At 42.6% G+C, this 25,609-nt stretch overlaps 3 protein-coding genes across 5 annotated transcripts in view; all 3 read left to right on the top strand.

Moving 5' to 3' along the window:
* The first annotated feature begins 296 nt into the window (after positions 1-296).
* On the top strand, positions 297-5,219 carry wbp11 (WW domain binding protein 11). 2 transcript variants are annotated; one of them, XM_085352088.1, is made up of 12 exons: positions 297-455; positions 991-1,070; positions 1,181-1,212; positions 1,319-1,412; positions 1,673-1,869; positions 2,179-2,312; positions 2,422-2,579; positions 2,675-2,908; positions 3,040-3,165; positions 3,271-3,552; positions 3,703-3,888; positions 3,982-5,219. In XM_085352088.1, exons 2-12 carry the CDS (start codon positions 1,007-1,009, stop codon positions 4,671-4,673), a joined length of 2,199 nt encoding a protein of 732 aa, XP_085208214.1. In that variant the 5' UTR covers positions 297-455; positions 991-1,006; the 3' UTR covers positions 4,674-5,219. The 2 variants fall into 2 exon arrangements, with proteins under 2 accessions (XP_085208214.1, XP_085208213.1); XM_085352087.1 differs by having other exon boundaries at positions 984-1,070.
* A 185-nt stretch (positions 5,220-5,404) lies between these two features.
* ddx47 (DEAD (Asp-Glu-Ala-Asp) box polypeptide 47) lies at positions 5,405-10,731 on the top strand. The gene is made up of 12 exons (XM_085352086.1): positions 5,405-5,539; positions 5,752-5,845; positions 6,709-6,897; positions 6,978-7,049; positions 7,209-7,327; positions 7,797-7,868; positions 8,021-8,137; positions 8,245-8,391; positions 8,985-9,122; positions 9,216-9,286; positions 9,466-9,595; positions 10,485-10,731. The coding sequence occupies exons 1-12, from the start codon at positions 5,414-5,416 to the stop codon at positions 10,644-10,646; spliced, it is 1,437 nt and encodes a 478-aa protein (XP_085208212.1). The 5' UTR covers positions 5,405-5,413; the 3' UTR covers positions 10,647-10,731.
* A 546-nt stretch (positions 10,732-11,277) lies between these two features.
* The window catches only part of LOC146633254 (myosin-10-like), a 68,930-nt gene continuing 54,598 nt past the window's right edge, over positions 11,278-25,609 (top strand). The window contains exons 1-3 of one of the 2 annotated variants that reach the window (XM_085351418.1): positions 11,278-11,607; positions 13,273-13,650; positions 20,379-20,535. In XM_085351418.1, coding sequence (XP_085207544.1) covers positions 13,306-13,650; positions 20,379-20,535 — 502 coding nt within the window. In that variant the 5' untranslated portion in view covers positions 11,278-11,607; positions 13,273-13,305. Of the gene's footprint in view, positions 11,608-11,718; positions 11,897-13,272; positions 13,651-20,378; positions 20,536-25,609 lie in introns of those variants that run through there. The other variant, XM_085351419.1, reaches the window with a different exon arrangement.

The following is a 25,609-nucleotide window of genomic DNA, read 5'->3' as shown; positions in this document are numbered from 1 at the left end:
TACGATCACTTTTTGGCACATCAGTGCAGCGAGGTTGTAATTGCTGCTTGTAACCATCAGGGGGCAGTATCGCTAGATTGCAGTCTTGGAACCTGTAACGAGAATCACCCTTCATTATCATTAGAGTTACATTGCGCCACACAATATGAATATGATAAAGTCCTAGTATATGTACAAATGCTATGAAGTGAAGTTTTAAATAATACCGTTCGCCCAGTTAGTTTTATTTTTCTTTCACTGCTCGCTTGTTTTGATGACGTCAAAATCGCCTTTCCGCTTTCATTCGCGGCAGTAAACATGGCGGACAGTTAGCGAAGCCACGGTGTGATATTCAATCCTGGGGGGTTTGGATTTCTCTTTCAGGACGTACGCAAAACGTGTTGCATTGCTTTTGGCACACGGAGGTGTGCGTGTGTGTAGGGCGTTGTGCCCTGTGAGTTTTTACTGAACAAAAGGTACAGTGAATTTTTCCCTCCTGTGCTGCTTTCGTTGCTAACGCGGGCCTAGCTATAAGTGCAAGCTAACGTTAGCCGCTAACCTGCCAGGCAAATGCTTTTGACCGGCATGATTTAACATATGTATGTATGTGTTACAAATGTTTGATTGGCTCTGTGGTGTTTATCAGCTCATTCAATAGTTTAATTGTGCAAAGAGCTTAGATAGTTTGACTCGTGCGTTGATTGTCAACTTTCTTATCTTCTTTGCTAATAATAGCTAACAGTAAAATTCTTTAAGGCGTGTATTGTAGATAGTTTGGTTAAACTGCCTTGATATCGAAGTTAGAATTAACAAAAAGGAGGCTGCAATTTGTCAAAAATGAATTCAAACATTGTTTAAAGTCTCAGTGATTCATAAATATGAGCTAAAAGTGTTATTTTTAGGTTGTGACAAAATCCGACTTATTCTTGAACGTACCACAAAATAACAACGTAAGGTTTCCTTTACAAGTCACTTCTCTTCTGTTTTGCTGTATTACATGGAAGCGTGAAGGAGACCTACCGTCACAATGGGGCGACGTTCAACCTCCTCCACCAAGAGTGGGAAGTTTATGAATCCCACCGACCAGGCCAGTAAGTGCTGATAACAAACTGGCGCTAATTCAATCATGAATTGATCTGCTGGATATTGCTCAGTTGCTGATTAGATATAAAAATGGTCATTTCTTCCCCCCCTTCTACAGGAAAGGAGGCCAGAAAAAGGGAGTTAAAAAAGGTTAGAACCATTCACTTAAAAAAAAAAGATATTTCTAAATATGCAATACAGGATAACAATACTGTGATAATATGATGGTAACATCGTTTTCATTTGGAAATATTAGAACAAGAAGCAGAGGATGATGGTGAGAGCAGCAGTCCTGAAGATGAAGGATCCCAGACAGATCATCAGAGACATGGAGAAGCTGGATGAGATGGGTGAGATGACAGGGCAGAGTTTATGCAATTTAGATGTTAGAGATATATTTAGTTGTAACTATTTAGTTGTATGTTTGCCACTTGTAGAGGACCTGAGCTTGTGGAACACATGTATCAGTAGATTAATGCTATATATAATTAGTGTGTGTATTTAAGTATTTCAGGCCTTTAGGTAACAGCAGAAAATCACAGTCAAAATCTGAATTCTACAATTAATTTGCTGCTTTTCTAATGAAAATAATTACTTTGTTTCTGAACAGAGTTCAACCCAGTTCAGCAGCCGTTGCTGAATGAGAAGGTGTTGCGGGACAAGAGGAAGAAGTTGCGTGAGACATTTGAGCGCATTGTTCGTCTGTACGAAAGAGAGAATCCTGAAACCTACAAAGAGCTACGCAAACTTGAACTGGACTATGAGACTAAAAGAGGGCAGCTGTCTCTTTATTTTGACTCAGTCAAGGTGTGTTGGAAACTACATGACAGTTTTGGGGGGCGGGGTTCCTCAGTTTATAATAATTCTTGCATAAATTGATGCAGGAATGAGAGGTATATTGTATGCACATTGTCCTACAGGCTTGTGTACGCCTTGTTGGGCTGCAAAAAAATCTTAAAAGTCAGGATTATGAATATTTTCGGGCAGACACCAAAACCCATTACTCGTCTTTTATTTGTCTTGAGCTTGATTGCTTCAGATGTGTGCTCCATTACCTTATTTATCCTTTGTTGTGCTCTCTGTTTACTCTGTTGTGTGATATTTCCTCTTTTTCAGAATGCAGAGTTGGTGGAGGTTGACAGTATCCCTCTACCAGACATGCCTCATGCCCCATCCAGTATCCACATCCAGGACATCCCACTACCAGGGGCTCAGCCTCCCTCCATATTGAAGAAGAGCTCCACTTTTGGGTAAGACTCATTCAATGAGTAGTAAAAGTTTCAGCAGTTAAACTCCGTATGTGACATTTTAGAATTTTAATGGGCAGTTGAGTTAATTCTGTTTTTATGCATGTCTTAGTAAAGGACCATCGTCCTCCGGACCAGCATTGGCAACAGTGCCAGGTGTCCCACGCTTACCTCCAGGGAAGAAGCCCCCTGGGCCTCCACCTGGCCCCCCACCTCCTCAGGTCCTGGCACTGTATGGACCTGCTCGACGCGGTTACGGCACAGATGCAGGTGAGATACAGCCAGTTTCCCTCTGATAATCAAATGATTTTTTTCCACCTATAATTTAACATTTCTTCTTGTTACACTATTTCTCCTTTGAACAGAGCCTTCCATTCCTGGATTTGAAAAGGACTCTGCAATGGATTTGGGGAGAGATCGGGACAGCGGGAGTGAGAGCGACAGAGATCAGGACGATATTGATGACGACAGCGACTCTGAAGACATCAGTGAAGAAGAGAGAGATGAAGGGGGAGATGGTGAACAGAGAATGCGCTTGGACAGGCAGGACGATGAGAGAGAACGAGAAGAAGATAGAGACAGAAGTGAAAGACATGGTGGTGAGTGTTTCTGACTGCTTCAACACATTTAAGCCTCAACTCACGTCTTTGTTGCCTTTATTTATCTCTTGATCTTATAACTGTTTCTATTCTGTTGTATTCCTGAATTTGTTATTATTTAACTACTGCAGGTCGTAGCGTACGTTTCGCAGATATGCCTGCAGAGGCACCCCGTGAAGGAAAAAGGAAGAAGAAGAGGGTTGTGAAGAAGACCAAGGCCATTACACCTCTGCAAGCCATGATGTTAAGGATGGCAGGTACTGTTAGTGCTAAGCACTTACTAAGCTAGTGCTCCTCACAGTGTCTTTTCTTTGTATGATGATATGCTATGCCATTTTTATTTGTTCATTTTTTGTCTTCAGGTCAGTCAGTTCCTGACGAGGAGGAAGAAGAAGAGGTAGAGGAAGAATACACAGATGAATCAGACAGCTCTGACATCGAGGACAGAGGCCCTCCAGGGGACAACCAGTCCCATCTCATGGCCAATCAGCGACTACCCCCTCCAGCTGGGACCACGGGACAGCAAGGGCCTCCACACATGCAAGGGCCACCGATGACAGGACCTCCACCACTTGGTCCACCTCCGGCACCACCAATGAGGCCTCCTGGTCCACCATCTGGCCCACCTCCTGGCCCCCCACCAGGTTCGCATTCTGATTAGCTAAAAGATTGATTGCTTCAACTCTGAAGTCATACTAGAATAATTTCCTGTGCCTGTTCTGTGGGGGTCTTCTACTTCTCTAAGTGTGAGTGCTCTGCATCGTTTTTTCAAAGAGATCTTCTGTTATCTTCAGGTGCTCCTCCGTTCTTGAGGCCTCCTGGCATGCCTGCAGGAATGAGGGCTCCAATGCCTCGGCTTCTGCCTCCTGGGCCTCCACCAGGTCGACCACCTGGTCCTCCACCAGGCCCCCCTCCTGGCCTTCCACCAGGCCCTCCACCACGTGGTCCACCTCCCAGATTACCACCCCCAGCACCACCAGGTAGGCACGTGTGTGGAGGCAATCTAAAGATATAAAATAGTGAGAACTTCTGTTGAATGCATTTCTCATTTATGTTTTTTTTTCTCCTTGTAGGTATCCCGCCTCCTCCCCCAAGAGCTGGAGGGCCTCCGCGTCCTCTTGCACCACCTCTGTCTCTCTTCCCTCCACCTCTCAATTCCAATGTGCTGAGTGCTCCTCCAAACATTGTTCAGCGACAAAAAGGCTCAGGATCCAGCCAGGACGGTTTACAGACCAACCTGCAACCCCCTGCCATGCCCATGCGACCTGGTGTCATGCAGATGCCCCCTCCGCCTGGGACAGCTGCTGCCTCCACAGGCACCAATCCGGGCAGCAATCCCCCCAGCCATCACCACCCTCCCACCATCGAAAAACGCGCAAACATCACCTCTGTCGCAGCTGCAGGAGGCAACCTGGCAGCAGGTGCCGGTGCAGGCGGGGCTACCATCTCTGCCAAACCTCAAATTATCAATCCCAAGGCAGAGGTGACCCGCTTTGTGCCCACAGCGCTGAGGGTGCGTAGGGACAAGGTTGGAACAATGCCAGGAGCAGCACCTGGGCCCATGGAGAAAGCAGGGGGTTCTGTTGGAGGAAGGAGGGGAGATGAAGGTGTGGGAGGAGGCCAGTGGCAGAAACAGCACAGCACAGCAACAGCTCCTATGGGCGTGGCCAATCCATCACAGATGGGTGCTGTGTCTCAGCCCAACATGAAGACTAAAGACCAGGTGTATGAAGCCTTTATGAGGGAGATGGAGGGACTCCTCTAAGACTCGGGAGCGTACTGCCGATAATGATGATCAGTGTGGCAAGCTGAACAACAGCAGTGTGTTTGTTTTGTGTTTTCTGTGCAGAGTTATAGAGGTAGCCGTCTTCAAACTTTCAGCTAGAATCAGTTTGTCTGTCACCTACCAGTGAAAGGCCACTACACCCTCAGCTTTGTTCTCTACAGGCTCATATTCATTTGATCTGGGTTAGATTTTTGTTGCATCAACAAGAATGTGCATTTCAAAAAGAGTAAGAAATCTGTTTATTTTACTGGGTAACTTGCATAGTCAATTCAAGAGAAGAACACTATGCTCTGCACAGAAGTGCTTTTTCACATCCAGCATATTGTTTTGTTTTTTTGTCTTGTTTTTTAACTCTGAAATTGTTTTTCTTCCAACCACCTGTTTGCAACTTGACCTTAGAAGCAATCTTGTATTACTTTTTTCTGTTTTTTTTATTGCAGATCTCCTAACATAAAAATAGTTATAGAATGTTTTCCAACCACTGACAACAGTAAAAGTGTAAAACTGTTTGATCTTCAGCCAAATAAAAACTCAAAAAACTGGTTTAATCTTGTTTCAGTGTGAATCAATCCGCGACAGAAATTCCCATGTCGTATTTTTAGCCAATCACTGGCGTTTTCGGTCGTAAACACAAACTTCCATCATCCACTGCGGCTTAAGCTCGAACTCGTTTCCGCATCTGCGCAGTGCGGAACTGACGACACGTTGGGGCGAAAAGCATGGCGGACGAGGAGAGCGTGAAGCCAAACACATACGAAACACTCGAAATTTCGAGCAGCGATGAAGGAAGCGATCACGGTGATGGCGGAGAAAACGACGAGACGGTGAAGAGCTTCAAGGATCTGGTAGGTTTGCTTCAGCGAGCGAAGGAAAAGAGTCAGGCACATTAACACGGAGAGACCACTGCTGTTCGAGTTAGCTACAACTCCGCTGTGTTATGTAAACCTCATTTTATCCTTTTAAATATGAATGGGATATGTCTGTGAGACATATACGGCGCTAGTACACAATTACGATCGTGTTACAAAGATTTCTACCTTTTGTCTGCTTCCGACAGGGTGTTACTGATGTCCTATGCGAGGCTTGTGATCAGCTGGGATGGAAGAGCCCCACGAAGATCCAGATAGAAGCTATACCGGTGGCTCTGCAAGGTGAGAAATCACGCTTACCTCTTTCTGTCAGTTTTACTCAAGTAACAGTACATGATCACACGGAACAACCATACGCACATTTTTGGACATCAGGAAAAATACAACCCTTCTGGAATAAAATTCTTTTCGCTCTGCGGGAAATATTTAGTTATGTAATTCCAACGATTGTTTCAGATCCTCTATTTGGATCATCTTAGAGGCCATTTGCGTCCATGCTGTTTAAGTCCCCTAAGGTTTTAAACAATGAGCTGTAGACAATGGGTGGTTGTTGTTGAGGAGATCCTTGTGATGGACAAACTCGCATACAGACAGAAAAAGAAAGAAGAAAACTTTCTACAAGACTGGGACAAATGTTTATTATACAAAGTGAAGAAAGGACATGAATAAATTGAATTATTAAAAGAGGCAGATTTACTCCAACACTACCAGCCCCTGAATGTTCAAATATTCATGAACTTGTTTTTATATGTTTTTGTATGGCTACTTTTCAGCTTTGTTTTGGCATTAGCATAGCCACCATTTGTGCATCATTGTACTAGACCATCAAAAAAACAAGTTGAAGTAACAATGACAGCAAATATCCTGTTAATCAGAGATGATGGGCTAAATGCATGGCCCAGGGATTTGAAATCTGAAATCTCAGCAGAGGATTGGAAATCAGTTTGTGCTCAAATTCATACCGTGATTACACACCTCATATCTGTACGTGTAACATATGAAACTTCTCCATATTTCTCTGTGAATCATTACAATTTAACATGGACTGAAGCTAAAGGAGCAGCGCTTCAGTCTGAATCTCAGGACTTGTTTAAATCTCTAAAGGTTAAAGTGCGTAACATTTCTTGTCTCCTTGTGACCTGCAGGGAAGGATGTTATTGGCCTGGCGGAGACTGGTTCAGGAAAGACCGGTGCCTTCGCTCTGCCTATCCTCCAGTCGCTGCTGGCCTCCCCCCAGAGGCTTCACACACTTGTTCTCACCCCCACTAGAGAGTTGGCATTTCAGATCTCTGAGCAGTTTGAGGCCCTGGGCTCCAGTATCGGCGTTAAGTGCGGTACGTGTCCTTGAAAGGTGAGGCGGCTTGCAGTAGTGCGGGAGGCTCTGTGCTCTAAATCCGTCTGTCTTCCGTTGCAGCCGTGATAGTTGGTGGAATCGACATGATGTCCCAGTCCCTGGTGTTAGCGAAAAAGCCGCACATCGTTATTGGTAAGACTTTACCTTTAAGAACGTTGCATATTTTTCACACTTCACACGTCTGCTTATGTTCACCCACTGTTGTAATGTTTGTATCCTTTATTTGTATCCTTTATAAACTGATTTTGATGATATACTTTTAAGTAAAAAAATCGTTTTGTTTTTTTCCAGCCACGCCCGGTCGTTTGATCGATCACCTCGAGAACACAAAGGGCTTCTCTCTACGAGCGCTGAAGTTCCTGGTCATGGATGAAGCAGACAGAATCCTCAACATGGACTTCGAAACTGAGGTCAGTAGCTTCCTATTGGTAGGAGACTCACTATAGCACCTCAGCCACATCCTCCTCAGTGTGCTGTTAAATGGCAGGCTCAAAGGTTATTGATGAAAGCATTTTAAAGTGAATGTGACAACCTTTATGGCAGTTTAAATCCAAAAAGTGAAATTTACCTAAACTTCGCATTACTGGCCGTAAGCTGGTAAAAACCCAAGTTGACGTATATTTTTTTGGTTGACAGTGGAGCATTTTGAAAGATTACAAATAGCTGATAGGCTGAGCTTTAAATTAAAAACCTGCTGGCTACGGGCTCCACACCTCCAACGCCTCAGGCTAGATTTGCGCCTGTGACGTGTCCATTTGTGAAGCTCTTTGCCTATAAACAGAGAAGGTTTTCGAGAATTTAACCTGTACAAATTTCAAGAAGCATGTAGCTCATGTAAACTGTCATTTTTATACCTATTATTATTTATTTTTTTACCAGGTGGATAAAATCTTGAAGGTGATCCCAAGAGAAAGACGCACTTTCTTGTTCTCGGCTACCATGACCAAAAAGGTATCTTTGTGTTCTTCTCTCTTTGTCGACTCTAGATGACGGAGAATGTTAGTCGCGTTTCTTTTAGCCGTCCTTGTCCTGCACATTATGGGGGACAGTAATAAGCAGCTGCCAGAGTAGCCTTTGCCTGACCTTCTGTCATATGTTTACAGGTCCAGAAACTAGAGAGAGCAGCTTTGAAAGATCCTGTGAAGTGCGCGGTGTCTACGAAATACTCCACAGTAGACAAACTGCAGCAGTACTACATCTTTATACCATCTAAGTACAAGGTAGGGTGCACACGTGTACATGTGCTGACCATGTGCTGACAGTTGTGTTTGTGACCTGCTGAAGCTGTTTTATATTCAGTAAGTTTAGCTCTTGGTTTTGCCAACAGGACTGCTACCTGGTTTCCATCCTGAACGAGCTGGCCGGGAACTCCTTTATTATTTTCTGCAGCACGTGTAACACAGCCCAGCGGGTGGCGCTGTTGTTGAGGAACCTCGGCATCACTGCTATCCCTCTACATGGGCAGATGAGTCAGGTAAAGCTTCAGAGACTCGGTTGAGTATAAGGATTTAACCTGAGATGTTAGCATTCATTATAGTGCCTGCTGCTCTGTCAGCATTACCTACGCATACTATAAAACCCTGTAAACAGTTTGGTTTATGATCACACTTGCAACACATGCTAAAGTCATGCTTAATTAACTTTACATGCAAGTTAGTGTACTTTTTGTACCATTTGGAAACATCTGGAAGTCATTGTCATGGTCTGCAGTTTACCATAAGCAGTCTACAATCAAATCTACATTCAAATCAGGCTGCAGTTCACTTAAATGTTTGAATAGAGCTCTTTGCACCATCTAAGATGCTGTTTTTGTAGACCAAGAAAAATTTCTTTCACTCATGAATGAAAGTGAATGTTGACCAGCTTTGGTCCCGTTTGGCTGGATGTCAGCCCTCTTTCTGGTTTTGTGGCATTACAGCAAATGTGACCTAATGTATGATATGAGTTGTGTGTAAATATGCACACAGACATTTATCAAATGGAGTTTTTAAGGAAGTGAAAGTTTTCCCTTTTTCTTTCTGGTGGATACTGTGATGTGATCTGGATCTTCCTTCCTTCGCCGTGCAGAATAAACGTCTTGGAGCTCTGAACAAGTTCAAGTCCAAGTCTCGGTCGGTGCTGCTGGCGACTGACGTGGCATCCAGAGGACTGGATATTCCTCATGTCGACTGCGTCATCAACTATGACATTCCCACTCACTCTAAGGTACCGAGGCGCTGATAATCATGTTGGTGGTGCGTTTGATGATTTATTTCACTTCACCGATGAGCTGATCTGTGGATGTGTTTGATCCTACAGGACTATATTCACAGGGTTGGCCGAACAGCCAGAGCAGGACGATCTGGAAAATCCATCACTTTCGTCACTCAGTAAGAAGGGCCTTTTTATTGTCACCAGTCATTCCATATACAATAACATCTCTGCTTTGTTTCCACTTATTGCCATTTTTATACCATTTTGACATGGTTGAGTAAGTTGTGCAATACTGTGGTTTGGAGAGGAAGGTCACTGCAGCAAGTAAATGTGTCTGGTGTCCATATAACCATAGGTATGATGTGGAGCTTTTCCAGCGAATTGAAAGCTTGATTGGGAAGAAACTTCCAGCCTTTCCAACCCAAGAGGAGGAAGTGATGATGCTGGTGGAGAGGGTGAGCGAGGCCCAGAGATTTGCCAAAATAGTAAGTCATCCTGTCTTTATTGTGTCTTTTCTCTGTATTTGTCAGGTATAGCCTAAAATTTGAAGAAGAAAAAAACATGCTGTGTGAAAACAATGGTGCATAAACCCGTCTGAGCCTGCCTGGCCAATGCATCAGTATTTAGTGGTATGTTTCTACATGAGGTGATTTGAGCTTTGTGACACAGTGTGTTATCCTCTTGAAATCAGCCATCAGAAGATGGATACAGCGTGGTCATAAACAGATGGACATGATCAGACAGGCTGTGGTGTATGAACAGTAAACAGTTGGTGCTAAGGATCCCAAAGTGTGCTGGAAAAATATCCCCAAAACCATTACACCACCAGCAACCTGAGCTGTTGATAAAATGTCGTTTATGCCAACTGTTACCATCCTATCCAATTGTGGCAGCAGAAATCAACACTCATCACACAAGGCAACATTTTTCCAATCTTCTGTTGTCCTTCTGTTTCATGAGACCATGCAGCTTCTAGCTTCAGTTCCTTGTTTTTAGCTGACCGGAGCAGCACTCTGTGTGGTCTTCTGCTGCCGCAGGTCATCTGCTTCAAGTTTCGAAGCAGATGACCAGAGAACTGACCACACTGGATATTTGCATTAACAGGCAGGTGTAGGTGGTAAAGTTGTTGGGGAGTGTAATGATTTAAATGTAACCATATATTTAAAAGAGCAATGACTGCAAGCATAAACTAAAAGTTACGAACAAATGTTTGAAACTTGGCTAAACCTTGGCTAATTTCTTCAAAAATACATATTTAGAAATGTTTGATTTTTTAAAATTAAACTTGTTCCGTCTTGACCTAAAATGCCTGTATATAGAATATAGTCAGCTATTAGTGTAGATGAACATTAAGAAAACGTTTGTGTTCCCCAGGAAATGAAGGAGCAAGGCGACAAAAGGAAAAGGCCTAAAAGAGGGGACGGAGACGATGATGACACGGAACAGGCGACCGGCGTGAGGAAGAAGGTTAAAGGAGGAGGAGGAGGAGGAGGAGGGAAGAAGCGTGGCGGAGGAGCCTGGAGGGGCGGACGCTGAAGAGCCCCAACATTAACAGACTGTACAGAACTATGACATACAACGCCTTTACCGTCTTTTGAAACTTTCATTGTTATGACACGTTTTCCACTGCTTCCTTAGTAAAGTGAATGACTATTTAATTACAGAAAACACATGTTTTTCTCGCCCCTGGTGACATGTTTCCATTTGTAATAAAACTCAAGAAGTCGCACGATTGTGTGAGCTGGTGCCGCTGCTGATGTTGCTTTCAGACACAAGAGGGAGCTGTTTCAGTCAAAAGCCACATTATGTTTTATTAAGAAGTACTTAACCCTTCTTGTTTTCTAGCTTTTTTGTTTAGAAAACATGTGAGGTATTAGACAACAATAACAATGCGTGGCAAATTGAGGCGGTTTTATAATGCATGCAAGCAGCAGTTGCAATAGTTATTATGTTTTGGGTTTTTTTTATGCTTGTCAGTGGTTTGCAGCAAATTGGGGGGTTGGTTTGTTCCAGCCAATAGTGGAGAAGGGCAGAGAAAGACCGCAAAGCGAGAGCCCAATCGCTTCTAGGCTGCATGTAGTGGGTGTGCAGTGCCTAGATATTTGTGGGATAGATCTTAAAAGGTATCCACCGCAGCATAATGCCCGACAGTGTATTCATTATTGCTGCCTTCATTAATGCCATTGAGGGGATTCTGACAGGCGTGAAGGCACGCACATAAAAATTTATTAGCGGCTGAATCCTGACAAGAGTGCGACAGTGTGGCGTATTGATCTGCGCGATCACTTTCTAGTGCGCACAGTCCACCGTAGGCGGGAGCAGCGGTGGTCAAGCCTGCTCTCTTTAGGAGGGGCCCCAGTGTGGAGGCAGCACTGTGCACTGTGGTGCATACCGAAGCCCAGATACATGCCTGCATTTCTCTTGTGGCTAGCAGCTGTATAGTTGCGTTCAGGGTCGAATCAGGGGGAGCTTTGTGAACAGGTTCTGACTGCTGCAGGTAAGTTTGCTCGCGCCAGCCGCGAGGGCGAAGAACGATGGGGCGCGTGGTGATTATTACGGCGTCAGTGAGTGAGCAGCCTCCGGGATAGGGGATGGAGGTCGCTCTGGAAACTTACTTTGGCTGTAGTCTTTATTTGAGTAGCGGGGTTCAAAATCCACCGCTCGGCGTCATAAGCGCTCTGGTTGACCTCGAGGACTCTTTCTCTCTCTTTTTTCTCTCACCATAGAAACGTGTTAATTGGTAACACCTGAACTCTTAATACGTAACAGAAAAAGTGCAGACTGTGGTAAGCTAGCTTTATGACTCTTTCTTTTGGCTCATGACAATAATTTTCTCCGACAGTAACCTTATTTTTGTTTATCCTAATGGTTGTTCTCCAGACAATAACTTTTAGCCGCTGTTACTCGTTCTTTTAAATTAACCGTGTCGTGACTTATTCCCGTTACCCACTTATGTAGCTAGCTCCGTCAGTTGCGCAGGTTTATTACGCAGTTATTAGCCTAATATTTGGAAGGGCGACTTCAGCTGCATGTTTCAGGCGTTTATAGTTTCCAGAGCTACCTGGATAGGTGTTAAAATTCGGGTTATTTTGTATACAGCGAGCTCCCTGGAGAACGAGAGCGACTTATTGTATGTGACACTCACAGTACGTCGTCCATCTGTCCCGTTTGGTTTTCTGGCAGAGCGGTGTAGTCTCCGCAGTACGCGCATTATTGTTGTGCAGTGCCAGGCTGCCAAACCTACACTGAAGTCTGACTCGCAACTTTTATTTGATTGTCTGACATATGAGTTCCCTTCTTCACTGTATTACTTTATTATACCAGCTATGAATCAAGAGACATACTTAAATTCATGCATATCTATGTGATGTATAATGATCAGTGAATTCTACTAAATTCATAAGTATTAGTGTCACTGGACGTTTCTGCCATTATTGGATCTATAGTGATGACTACAAGTGGGAATCACCAGACACTAAGTTCATAATGCGATGTTATTTTAACAGAACTACTTTGCCATCTGCTGAGAATTGCAGTAGTATATATCACATTCTTTCAACTGCAAATCATGCCCTCAAAGTTGAAGTTTTTATCTCACTTCAGTTATTTATTTATTCATTTATTCACTAAAACCTAACATATGACAGATTCAGTCTGCTATTGAATGGGGTGAAATTGGCATCTACATGCAGTCCTTTTCTGATAATACACCAGTTAATTGTAATATATCTTCAAACATCACCGTTGCTGTCTACATAGACAGAAATTCACATTTAACAGAAATGTATATTTAACTGTTGCACTAAGCAGTGTTCCTGTTTTATAGGAATATAACTAGAATATAACCAGCTGGCAGCCAGTTGTGTGGAGTACCTTTGAGTTGTGCTCGCTGACAATGACTCATTCAGACTGATGGCAGCATGTTAGCAATCCGTCTGTATTTATAAATTAGCTAGTTATCTGCAAACCTCCATCACTCACTCTGAGAGTGACTACAGTCAGAGTGCAGCTGTTTGCAGAAAGGTTACTTCCTATGAAGTGACCAGTGCAATCCCATTGCGATCAAACACACACACACTCCTGTTGATCACATAGGGTGAGATGTAAAATTTGACTAAATTTCACGTTTTGCTACTTATCGCTGCACCCCCTTTTCTTCTAGGTGGCCATATTGTGGTGATCATTCCCAGTTAAAATGTCTCATCGGAGTGGGCAAGAGGACCCAGAGCGCTACCTGTTTGTGGACCGGGCTGTGGTTTACAACCCAGCCACACAGGCTGACTGGACGGCCAAGAAGCTAGTGTGGGTCCCCTCCGAGCGCCATGGCTTTGAGGCGGCGGGTATCCGAGAAGAGCGTGGCGAGGAAGTGCTAGTGGAGTTGGCAGAGAATGGTAAAAAGGTGGTGATCAACAAGGATGACATCCAGAAGATGAACCCACCCAAATTTAGCAAGGTGGAAGACATGGCTGAACTCACCTGCCTGAATGAGGCGTCTGTGCTGCACAACCTGAAGGACCGCTACTACTCTGGACTCATATATGTGAGTGACTTAGACCTGGAGCCTTCAAAAGGTTCTTTTTTTTTTCTAACAGTTTACTGTAAACTCAACACACTGGTGGATGGTTGACCTCAAAATTATTTCTCTGGCTGTTCTGCTCGTTGCAGGCAGTTGTTTCGTGTTTAGTCACCTGTCTTACAGTCTTGGTTAAAAGTGAGATCTGATATTTATCCATCTTTGTTTAGGGAAAAAAGCAGCTCATCTGAGTGACTCATGACCACACAAACACACTCACATATTTGCACACAGAATGACTGACAGAGCTCTATGGTCTTAAATGCCATAACTTCTCTCTCACCTTGGCTAAAGACAGACCTTTGCCATAAACCTTGCTGGTGTCACCCTAACCCCCACATTCCTTTATTTTAGCTGTTTCTCAGATCACAAAACAACCCTATCAGTTCAGTTTTTCTCATCCACATGGCCATTTTTTAAAATATATTACACATGTAGACCAGTCAGGAAAATCTCTGGTGTCTGTATATCTAAATGTTTTGTAGTAGTGAATTTTTACGCAGTGTCTGGAGTGGTCTCTATCACTGCATCGCTTCTGTCCCCATAATCCAGTTTCACCACAGATGAAGCAGCTCTGTGACGCGATCTTGACCCATTTAGTGACATGTTTACCAGGAATAGAATGTGGGTTAGTTTTTACCTGAGAGACTGTGGTTCGGGCGCTGCTGGGTGACTCGTTGCACTTATAAATGAGCCTTTCATCCAACAAGATGTGATAAAGTGAATGCAGCAACGCATTGCAATCGTCAAATGCTTAAAAGTATTATTATAATTTGCCGCTACCAAAATGGAAGAAAGCGTTTCAGCAATTTCCCATATGGCTTGAATTTCCATGTCATTCCACCAGCTCCCTCTTCAGTTTCTTCCTAATACCATGGTGTCATGGTTTCAGTTTTTTTCTGGGTTCAGAATTGGCTTTGGTGCTTGTTAATTGTCCCCTTGCCTAAGGGAAATTGAAAACATATGTCTGACTGTGTTGGTTTTCTAAAAGGAAGAGAATTTTCTCCTGTTTAGCTCACTGTTAGAAAAAGAAACCCCCTGTGCTTGAAACTTCTTTCCAGTGCGTTTGACTTACCCCCCAGAGCTCTGATATATCTACTGCAGACATAATATAATGCCTACCCCAAGGCTGTGCTTTGAATTGAGATAATTGGAAAGACCTCTGTATCTGAGTCATAATATGATTCTGCAAGTCTTTTACAAGTTGAGGTCTGTACTAACTGTTTTTCTAAACCTGTAAAATATTTTCATAGGTTTGCCTTTAGGACACAATTACTGTTTTCAATAACCTAATATTAAAGGGACTCTGTAGTTTGGTCTAACTGTACTTAGAAGACCTATGTTGATAATCCCCAATATCACAATCCACATTCTAGCAGACAATGCAGGTTGTTGTGTATGTTTATACAGTACAGGACTTACTGTACCATGTCTTTATGTATCAGGTACTTAGAAACTAGGGGTGCAACGATACACAAAATTCACGGTTCGGTTCGATACTTTGGTGTCACGTTTCGATATTTTTTTGATACAAAAAAAAAATGTTCATGCCTATTTAATTTGTCATTTATTAAAATTATAAATATATATTTTAACTCAAAAGTACAGTTTTGAAATCACTCATCTTTGGAAAAGAGAGTTTATTACAGAGAAATGTCTCTTTCCAAAATAAAAGCTATACTACACGCTTCTTCTGGGCTATATTCTCAGCAGCATATTAAACATATCAGGTCCCCATAAGGAGAATCATGTGCTAACGGCTGTCTAAATGACTCGGGTAAAGTTTGTAGCATGCCTGCTTGTTGTTTTTGTCTGCTTCCACTTGTCTTTGCACTAGGATGATGTCGGAGTAAATGTCCAGTCATATTCGTTGTGTTCCCACTAGTGCTGTCAGCGTTAATCCCGTTGAAATGACGTTAACGCCACAACACGGCAAATCTCGGTTAACGAGTTACCGCAGATCGCCCCGTGCTTGGGGCTGGACGGCGTCAACACGTTAACGAGCAAACTGCGCTAACGCACTAGTTCCCACCAATGTAATTGAGCATTGCGTGGCACATCCAACAAACTGTTTTACTTTTGTCCATGACGCCCTTACCTTCAGGGTCATACGTTACATGAAAACCAAAATAGTTCCAAAGGCCAGATCTGAATGAGGGTGGGGGAGGTTCAATTTGCCATGTTGCAACGAGAGCTTAACTTCTGTCTTGCTAGCTTGCCCTGCGCTCAGTGAATCTGCGTTCGACTACTCCGCCTAGGCTGCACTGTCGAGCGCAAATCCACTGAGCGCTCAACACAGACAGCATCGTCAGTAGAAAAGTTGATAAAATAAAAATTTTGTATTGTTCGATACATATGCGTACCGAACCGAAAGCACTGTTTCGAACGGTTCAATATTGATACGAGTATTGTTGCACCCCTATTAGAAACTGTATTGCTTTGAGAGAATGCCTCACACTGGTGTCCCTTGTGATGTTATATTATTTCATTTTCAATTGTGTAAGCTTTGAAAATTCAAGTTAAGTGGAGTAGACTGAGCTCCTGCTGAGCTAGATGAGTCAGTAGGTCAGTAATGCACATTCTGTATGTTAAGGTTACTGTGAAGAAAACAAATCTTATATATTGTTGCCGAAACATGCAGAAAAGTCAACTGTGGGCGTCCAGTAATTTTCCAGTGTGTATCTTTACTGTTAATTACAATCACACATCTGTTACTGGTCAGTGAAATCCTAGTTTCTGTGTGATTTTTCTATCCTGTACAGCCTCTTTTGTATGGCCCTTTGTAGAGCTGACGGCTTGTTTCGTGTAAAGTCAGGCCGCCTGTCAAGCTGGCTCACTAAATTTGGCACCTTTCTATCTGTACGGTGGTGAGTCACAGGCTAGCCACCATGCTACTCACTAGCTGGGCTACAAGCAAGCCTTTGTGTTGTTAGATAAGCCTCAGCTGTCAGAAAGCCTCAGCATTCTTCCACGGCAAAAAGACCATCCGTCTGTCTGTCTCCTGCCGCCTACTTCAGCTCTTCTGCTGCTCAGTGTCTGTCCTATCTTCATCAACTCAGTTCCTTTTCCCACACTCACTCTGCCTCTCCGCTCTGACGTACTTGTCCTGGAGAATAATGACATAGATTTTCTTTCTTTCTTTGTTTTATGGCATGCATTGGTTTTCTATAAGTATCAGCTGATATTCACTCTGTTGACCGATCATCAACTTCATGTATCGCAGTTTTGCACTAAAAATGTGTATGAAAACTCTTACTTTAAACATCAGTATTGACCCACAATCCATTTCTTTCTTATTGATTTCAAATATTTGCGTAGTTCCTACACTATGGCCCTGCTCAGAATGATTACATTGTAATAGTGGATCTGCCTGCAGGTCTAGAGCAGGCGCAACCTAAGAAAGAGAAGAAAACCTGCATGGCCAGGCTCATCCTTATAACTTTGTAGAGAAAATGTTTTAATATGATTAGATTAAAGTCATCGGTTGACTTCTATTTCTGGAGGAACTTAGGTTGGTTATGATGTAACCTGTTGCTGTGCTATGATTGTTCTTCATTTTGCCTCTTAGATTTCTACAGAAATAAAATGTGTGGTGGATGTAATGCCATAGATTCATACAGCTTTTCTGATAGCATATAGTATGTTTTATATAATGGGCTCCACTGCCTTAAAGCTTATACATTTGATCGTTCTGCTGCTGCTGTTAAACTGATTGGATACCACACATACCAGTGTTTTACTTCAAAAGCCAAGTCTGAAGTATTTATTAGCTTTGCTATGAAATCAGTGAAGCAGAGCCCCGTTGGGGAACTGGTCAAAGTCTACTGTAGTCCACACAGATTAGTGGCGCCGAGCAAGTCTCTGCACTCAGAGTGCCCTTAACGGCTTTTGGAGTGGAGAAAGTCCCGTCAACGTAGGCCTGCTGTCTGACTGATCAGAGGTGGCAGATGGGGTCGGCTGTTGTGTCTGCTGTTGGCTATGTGTTGCTCAGCTGTTACTAGGCCACGGCATCCCCTCCCCTGGATCTGATTTCACAGTGGAAATATCACCTTCTCTTTCCTGGACTGGGCCAGGCATGGCTTCTTGTCAGGCGGTGTTAAGTTAGCTGTGTCCTCTGCTAGTTGGCAATAGCAGTTGTTAATGGTCTTCGTACTGGATTTATCCTGCAGGATATTTCACAATAAGAATATCCTTATTTTATTTTTCTCATATTTGCATATGTTTGAGGAATAATAACCACTTAATATTCTGGCATCATATTTTTTTTTTTCACTGTGACAAACCATTATGAATAAGAGAGGAGCTGAAAATAGTGTTTTATGACAAAAGACATTTTACTTGACCCTCAAAATGAACAAGAAATCTATAGATAAGGGCGGGTCTGCTCTGTGCAGTTTTAACCAAATAAAACATGAACATAGAATGTGATACAGCAAACTTCAAGTCCAGGTATCTCTCTGCAGCCACACCAGCTGCTTTTGCACTAAATGCTGCAGAACTAAACCATGGAAACAGAACAGACTCTCCATTTATAGTGGCTCCAGTTTTCAGATACGGGGGAATTAAATTTTCATTAGCCTTCGAAAAGGAGAGTGGAGAGTTAGAGTTTCAGCAGCTCTCTCCCCCTCATGTAGGGAGCAATTTACAGAAAGGATGAGAGCATGGCTAGGTGTTTTTTTACGCCTCTGCTTCTCCATTGGATTGGACCACAGGGAGCTCCGTCAGCTGGATCATTGCTCTGCTCTTCATCCTCGTCTGCCTCTCTCTACTTCATCGCCTTCTTTCTTCTGTATCAGCAGCACAGCATCAGTTGCTCAGTGCTGACTTAGGCCCCTGACTGAGCTGTTACGTAACAGCTACAGTACGCTGTGTGCTCTCCGGGTCCTTTGTGATCGTCTGCTGAGTCACTCAGGTAGACGTCCCAGTGCTGTACTCAGCCTTAGGTGCAGCGTTAATAATGAAGCAGGTGTCATGATGTGTGATGCTTTGATACAAAAAGATCCCAGAAGGAGATTGCTTTTCCAAATATTGTAGCTTTGTTTACTAGTTGTACTATATTAATGGCTGAGGAAGCGATAGAATAAATAGCTTTTTAAATATTTACGGCTCTTCAAAACAAAGGCTCTTATTATGGACAACAGTTCATGGAGCATTTGCCTTTTAAATTTATTTATTTCTGAACTGCATTTGTCATGTTGACAGTCAAAAGAGGAACCTGATCGTCAAAATAATTTCAGTTTCATAGATCAGATTTCTATTTCCGGACTTCTCCTCTGCTCGAGAGGTTTTAGTGATTGGTTTGTTGCCTATTTTTTTTGCAGGATTACTCAAAAGGCAACTGCTTGAAAATTTAACCAGAAGTGAAGTTGGGCCCAAAATAGAAGTTATTAACTCTTGGAATTGATCCAGATTGAATCTGGATCATCAACACTTAAGAGAGTGCACGATTGGGCATTTTGTGTAATATTTTTCACAAAACCACATCAAGTTGAAATAAAAATGAAATGAGGATTGTTCTGATGTTCTCAAGAAAATGGAGCAGACTCATCCAGACTCTGATATCCTTCTGGAACCCATGAGCTTAATTCAAGCATGGTCTCAAGTGAATTTTTTATCATTGGTGGAGATATGCACCTCTGGAATTATGTTCATGTTTTTGTAAGTAGTGTTAAGTAACACTGCACAAACATATCTGTAACTCCAAGTAGCTAGCAGAGAGGTGCCCGACTCTGGTGCCCAGGGTGTTTAGCCATCTCGGCCTCACAGATTTATAATATCCATCTATCTTTTGTTCAACATCTGGCTCTAATTTTTTTAGTTATATATGAGGTATTAACTCACTGAAAGAGGCATAACTCAAGGTATGCGTTATTATTACTTTCTTAAGGTTCAGTCACTATAGCTGTACTTTATATTCTGTAAATACAATGGAGATTTGTGTGGGCTCCTGGAATAAGCCTAGCATGTCAGTGTGAAGGTCATACTACCGTGAAGCAGCCTTTTCTCTGTGTCATCCATAGGGGAAATGTGAAGCCCCTATAGCATCTGCAGAATGAGCGAGAGCCACTGCCCCACCAGGGCCCCTCACGCCGTCTGCCTTGCTCTCTGGTTGAGTCAGATTCAGCCTACAGCATAGCTCAGAAGCCTTCGCACACACTCTCTAGGGAGACATTGTCAAGCTAATGGCATAGCCAAATGCAACACCGCAAGTCAGAAAGTAGGCTAAACATTTGCAGTGCACACTGTTTGCTCTAACATGAGTCTTTATAATATTCCATAAACTCATTATTCATATTAATGCGGTGCTGTTTTGGCTTAAAAAGGCTCTCTGGGTATTGCACACAGACAAGTGTCTGCTCAGTGTTTCATTTATCAGCATTCCCTCAGATCTGCTCTGCTCTGCGTCTATCACTGTCTTGCATGCCAGCTATGATGATGTAAGCTACCAAAATGTGGGTAATGACAAGTCTTCCTGCACTGATAAAATGCAAGCTAGATGATTTATAAAACCAGAAATGTACATGCTCCTTTCAATCCTGTTTGTATCCACTTATGGTTCCATTGAGCCTTTATGTGATCATTGTGAGCAAACTTGAGAAACATCCACAACAGACCTAATCATATGTTCTTTTATTTCTTAGAGAACTCTTTGATATTAACCTCCATGTTTGTTTGTTTCATATCTTTAAATACAGACATACTCTGGGCTTTTCTGCGTGGTCATCAACCCCTACAAGAACCTGCCCATCTATTCAGAGAACATCATTGAGATGTACAGAGGGAAGAAGAGGCATGAGATGCCTCCGCACATTTATGCCATCTCTGAATCAGCATACCGCTGCATGCTTCAAGGTATGTTACACATCTGCTCTTTGGAAATGGACCTTTTGCTATGATTACTTGAAAACTACAGTATGTAAAATAAGTGATAAACACATTTAAAGGTAACTTAACTTATTAGCAAACAGGTATAATGGAAGCTGAAGAATTTTGGTGTTTATCTCACTTGCGAGCAGGATTGGGTTTGCCTGTATAGTGTTGGAGATTAGTGTGTGAATATAGTTGTGTAATGTATGTGGAAGGTCACAAGGTCAGAGAGGTGTCTGTTATCACTGAAGGGGTCAAGTAGCAGATTAACTATGTGGCAGGTTTTCCAGGTGTATGGCTGGGGTCAGTCAGTTAATTGGTAATTGCAGGGTAATGCAAGGCTGTTCAACACAGTCTTTATCCTTTAAACACCAGGCAAAGAGTTTTACATCAAAGCTTTAAGTTGCATCGTTTATTCTTAGCTTGTTCTCACAAATACTGGCCAGAGGTCTGCTAATGTAATGTTTTTGGCTCTCTACATAATTATTTCTCCAAACCATGAACTGATTTGCCTTTTAAACCACTGCAGTATTTTTTCCAAGCTGAAATGAAGACAGAAGTTTACTTTATAATGGTGGCATTTTTAGGAGAGCCTTAGACTGGATGTCTCAGATTAGGAGGGGGACATAAAATGGCATTTTCAGCCCCATGGTAGCTGAGAGCCGTAGCATTTCAACTTTCTAACTCAAGGCTTGGTAGTGCCAAAAGCCAAGGCTTGTTCCTCTGTCTCACTCTTATGGTGAACCATCGTACCATCTGCAATACCGCAGAACCACATGCAGGTTTGAAAGGAAAAAATGTGGTGCTTCAGCTTCCACTGAAATCACAGAACCACTGAGCCATAATCAAACACAGGGCAAAAATAGCGTAAGCTCCTGTATATGTTTGATATATGATGTAATGTAGTCCCAAAGAGTTGAGCTAAAAATCTCATCACTGGGGATGTTTTATAATTTAGGTAGAAATTTCAGTATTGACATCATAGTACAGTGGTATCTTTTACTATGCAGCACATAAGCACGTTTAAGTCTGCACTATGTCTTTAAAAGGTTAGATTTGTGCAGCCAAAACTTCTTACTTTGAATTTTCAGATACTGATTTAGTTTTTTATAGAAACACCGTAGTTCTGAGATCCTCTCCTTTTTGTTCAGTTTGAAAAACATGATTGTTTTGGAAATTTAAGCCAGGTCAGCTAAAAGGTTTAGTATATCATTGCTTTGTTTCAACAGAAAGAGACAGTAGTCTCTTTCTGTGTTTCAGATGAGCGTAATGTGCTGTGAGTTGCGAGAGTGAAGCCTCTAAGCTCCTAATAATGTGTGTAGCGAGAGGCTCGCCTGGTAGACCTGATGCCCTGTGACAAAGGAATTTATAGCAAAAGTAAAGGAGATACAGAAAGGCAGGGCAGACACCGAAGGAGGCAAAGTGAGAAAGCAGGTTTTAAAAACATCAGTCTTCAAGTTGTCATTAACTTGACCTGCAGCACAGATTGGTTTTCATCTTGCAAATACACTGCATAGTTGGTTCATGTCTTGAGCTACAGCTGTTGCATACTTGAACTTACGGTGTAGCTGGAGCTCATCAAAATCCACCCGGCCTGCTGTAGGATAGACAGCAGGAAAAGGTTAATAGAGCATGCATTATTGGAAAAGAGTTGCACAACTTGTTTTGATGGTCTTTTATTGAAGCCCACACTAGTCTCCTTTTTGTAATTCTAAAAATGTCATCATGTGAGCATGATTACAATATAAAGACCCACAAGACACAAGGCCATGACCCAGTTTGAATACCAACTAATTGTTTTTGAATTTCTGATGTAGAAGGACTGCTGTGATAAGCAGAACCTTTATTAGAGTTTATCAGTGTTTAGACAGCTTTAGCCTGTCTGCTCTGAGCCATCGCGGTCACTAGAACAACAGTGTTCATGTCTCCCTGTTGTTTCTCTTGAGTCTTCTTTCACATCTGAGGGTTTTGATTCTTTAAATAGTGTGTTTATTTGTACCTGTTTCAGCTTTATGCGACAGTAAGAGGCCTTTCCCACTAGTACCTGCTCATGTTAACTTGGCAAGGCTCGACTCAGTTTTTAGGGTTTTTCATTAGGTGGTAATACCTGGTACCTGGTACTTTTTTTGGAGTACCTATTCGGCCAGGGCTCCAAGTGATCTGAGCTGATGTGGCTTCACTCAATGAGTCATGAGAGCATCACCTCCACAAAATCAAATTAAAATTCAAAACCTGGCAACGAGGGAAATGGCTACACAAAAAAACAACGCTGTGGTCCCTGAGTTTGACCTATATCCATAGACAAAGCAGAAGGCATACCATCACCATACCATGGCATTCGTGTCACATGCAAATGACATCACGGGACTTTCGGCAGTATCACTATAAAAACACTACACGCGTTAGGTGGTGCTGGGTTGTGATGGAAAATGTCGAGTAGATATAAGTGAAAAAGGGCTATAACTGTCTGGTGGACCTGCTGCAGCTGTAAAGCTTCAGGGTTTGTGTGTCTGACTGATGTGCTGAAGGCTTCCTGTCATGACCTCAGGCTGTTCTCTGGTCTCTGCTTTCAGCGACTCTCGCCACTCCAGGGAAGTCATAACTGGCCAAAAGTCACATTCAGTTATTTAAAAAATAAGAAAATCGCCCACGTTTAGACCATGTGAAGAGGCCCAGCCAGTATATTGAGATATATATCTGCTTGTAGAGGTACATTTGTTTCAACAGAAACATGTCTTTTAATGGATCAAAGTACTAACACATACTAAATAAATCATATCAAATCCGAAGTACCTCCAAATGGGACTTTAACTAACTTCCTCTGAGGCAAGTTGTGAACTCTCTGCCAGCTTCACCACATGGTTGTTGCTGAAAGATTTCAGGCCTAAATTGACCTTGGATCTGATTTTTAAAGTTTGGTTTTGGAACTTTTAAGGTGGCTCGTGTAGAGTTAGATCCCAAAGTTCTGGGAAAACAAATTTATATAACATGAGGTTAATGTTGCACCTTAATTATATAGCTCCTGTCTTTGTATATTTTCTTCAATGTGGTTTTCAAAACTTTGAATACACACACACACACACTCAGTCTTACCGGCCTGTTGTGCCTTCAGAATGTGTTTGTCTCGATATAGGACACCTCTCATCATTCTTCTCTCTGACCCCCTTTCTCTCTGTTCATTCTTTCGGACCCCTCACAACAGGCAGGGCAAACCAGGCAGTGGAATGAGGTCATCGCTGCTCCAGCTCTCCATACCTCACTGTGTTAAATTATGCGAGCTGAGTCATTGTCAAGTTCTCATAGTTGTCCAAGCAGCCTGTTGCCCACTGCTGGGCTGCTGTGAGCAGAGGTAGATCACCGTGGATACCGATGTGTTTATCTGTATATGCAACTAAAATAACCTACCCCTGGGATCTTGAATGGAGGTGTCACTCTGAGTGGCACTATTTAGCTGGCTGCTTCTGTATGAATCTACTTCAGCCTTTTTAATATTTCTGCAGTCTTGTTCAGGATGTCTTTTGTAGCTCCATCTCAAACTATTTGGGATCTCCTACTGATTTCTTTCTCCTCTCAGCAAGTAGAGCAGCTGGCCTCTCTTATTTCTACCCCTTTACTGTTTCACTTACTAGTTTGTTCAGTCCCTTTCTTCCTTTCAACCAGAATGTTTTGGCTCTGAAGACACTGAAGAGGAAAAATTCCCCAAGTCCTTAAAAGCATTTTGGTCGCCTTTCACTTAACATGAAAAATACAAACCGCAGCTCTGCTGGAAACTCTGTGGCAGCGCAGTTTTCTTTGTTCCTTCTGTCTCAGGCTTTGATTAGGAAACACAGGAGAACAAGTGTGGGGAATGTCCACATTCTCATCCCTTCTCCGTGTCAGGATGAAGCCAGGGTTAGACCCCTGTTTAATTGACAACACCGTGTCTCAGTTTTCTCTTATTTCACCTCTCAACTGCTCAGGCCACAAGGCTCAGTTCATGACAGATTTGTCCGTAAGTATTGTAAGTATGCATTTGTGTTTTGTGTTCAGCAGTTTTCATCCATATTTTTTATCCTTTTATGAGTTAGTTGTCTGTTTCTTACTGCTGCTTCACTCTATGAGAAGAGTGCGCCTCACACTCAGGTTGGAACTGTATAATATAGTCATGTTACTGCCACTCGACTCACTTACAGGACTGGTAAGTGAATGCCACAGATAGTCACATATACTGACTGCACTCCATAGGAGTAATTTGCTTGTCAAAAAAGGGCAATATGAGTGCATCCATTTATGAGTCTTTCTTTTTTCTGTATGCAACACAGCCTGGTTTGCAGCCTCACATCAACAAATTTGAAAAGCAGATTTTACAGTGAGATTATTTTTATTCTGATCTCCATCACATGGTAGAGATCCAGCACATCTGAGAACACAGATGGTACTGTAGACACAACCTGTTTAGAAATAACTAAAAAAAGAAAAGCAAACCTACTGTCTCCTTCTACTGTAAAGACATTTTCTTTGCTTAGGTATTGTAGATCTCATTCCATATTTATTCTATATACTCATCCTGACGTCAGTGTGATGAGCATCTGTCAGTATAAGGGAAATCTACTGTTAATGTTAGGTGTAAATTCACACAAAACCCATTGTGATTTGAATGGGAGGTGAGCCTTTATAGAGTGAATGCAACCTCAGAAATTAAAGTAATGCTATCACAAAACTTTTTCTTAAACATGAGAACTACAAGTCCCTCACTAAAGAATGCAGTGCATTTCCCTTAGTATAGGTCAGGGGTCGGCAATCCTGGGCACGCGTGCCAGGGTTAACTGATGGCACGACCATAGCTGGACTGGCCATCAGGTATACCGGGCATTTGCCCGGTCGGTCGAAGCGCTTTGGGGTCCTTAGGGACTAGAAAAGCGCTATACAAATGCAGGCCATGGTGATTTTTAGTTTTTATGGGCCGATGATTTTTTTTTCTTGTAACGGCATGAACAATTAAAGGTGGTGGATTGGCCAGATGCTGGCAGATATGTAAAAATGTCAGTTGTTTGCTGGTGGCTATGGCGGAGCTCCCACA

The sequence above is a fragment of the Diplotaxodon limnothrissa genome, linkage group LG4 (genome assembly GCF_057381915.1).
Source record: "Diplotaxodon limnothrissa isolate DT_005_m linkage group LG4, D_limnothrissa_male_GT1.1, whole genome shotgun sequence".
Classification (NCBI taxonomy): Eukaryota; Metazoa; Chordata; class Actinopteri; order Cichliformes; family Cichlidae; genus Diplotaxodon; species Diplotaxodon limnothrissa.
Note: the sequence above shows the minus strand (reverse complement) of the source record. Positions and strands in the feature narration are given on the sequence as shown.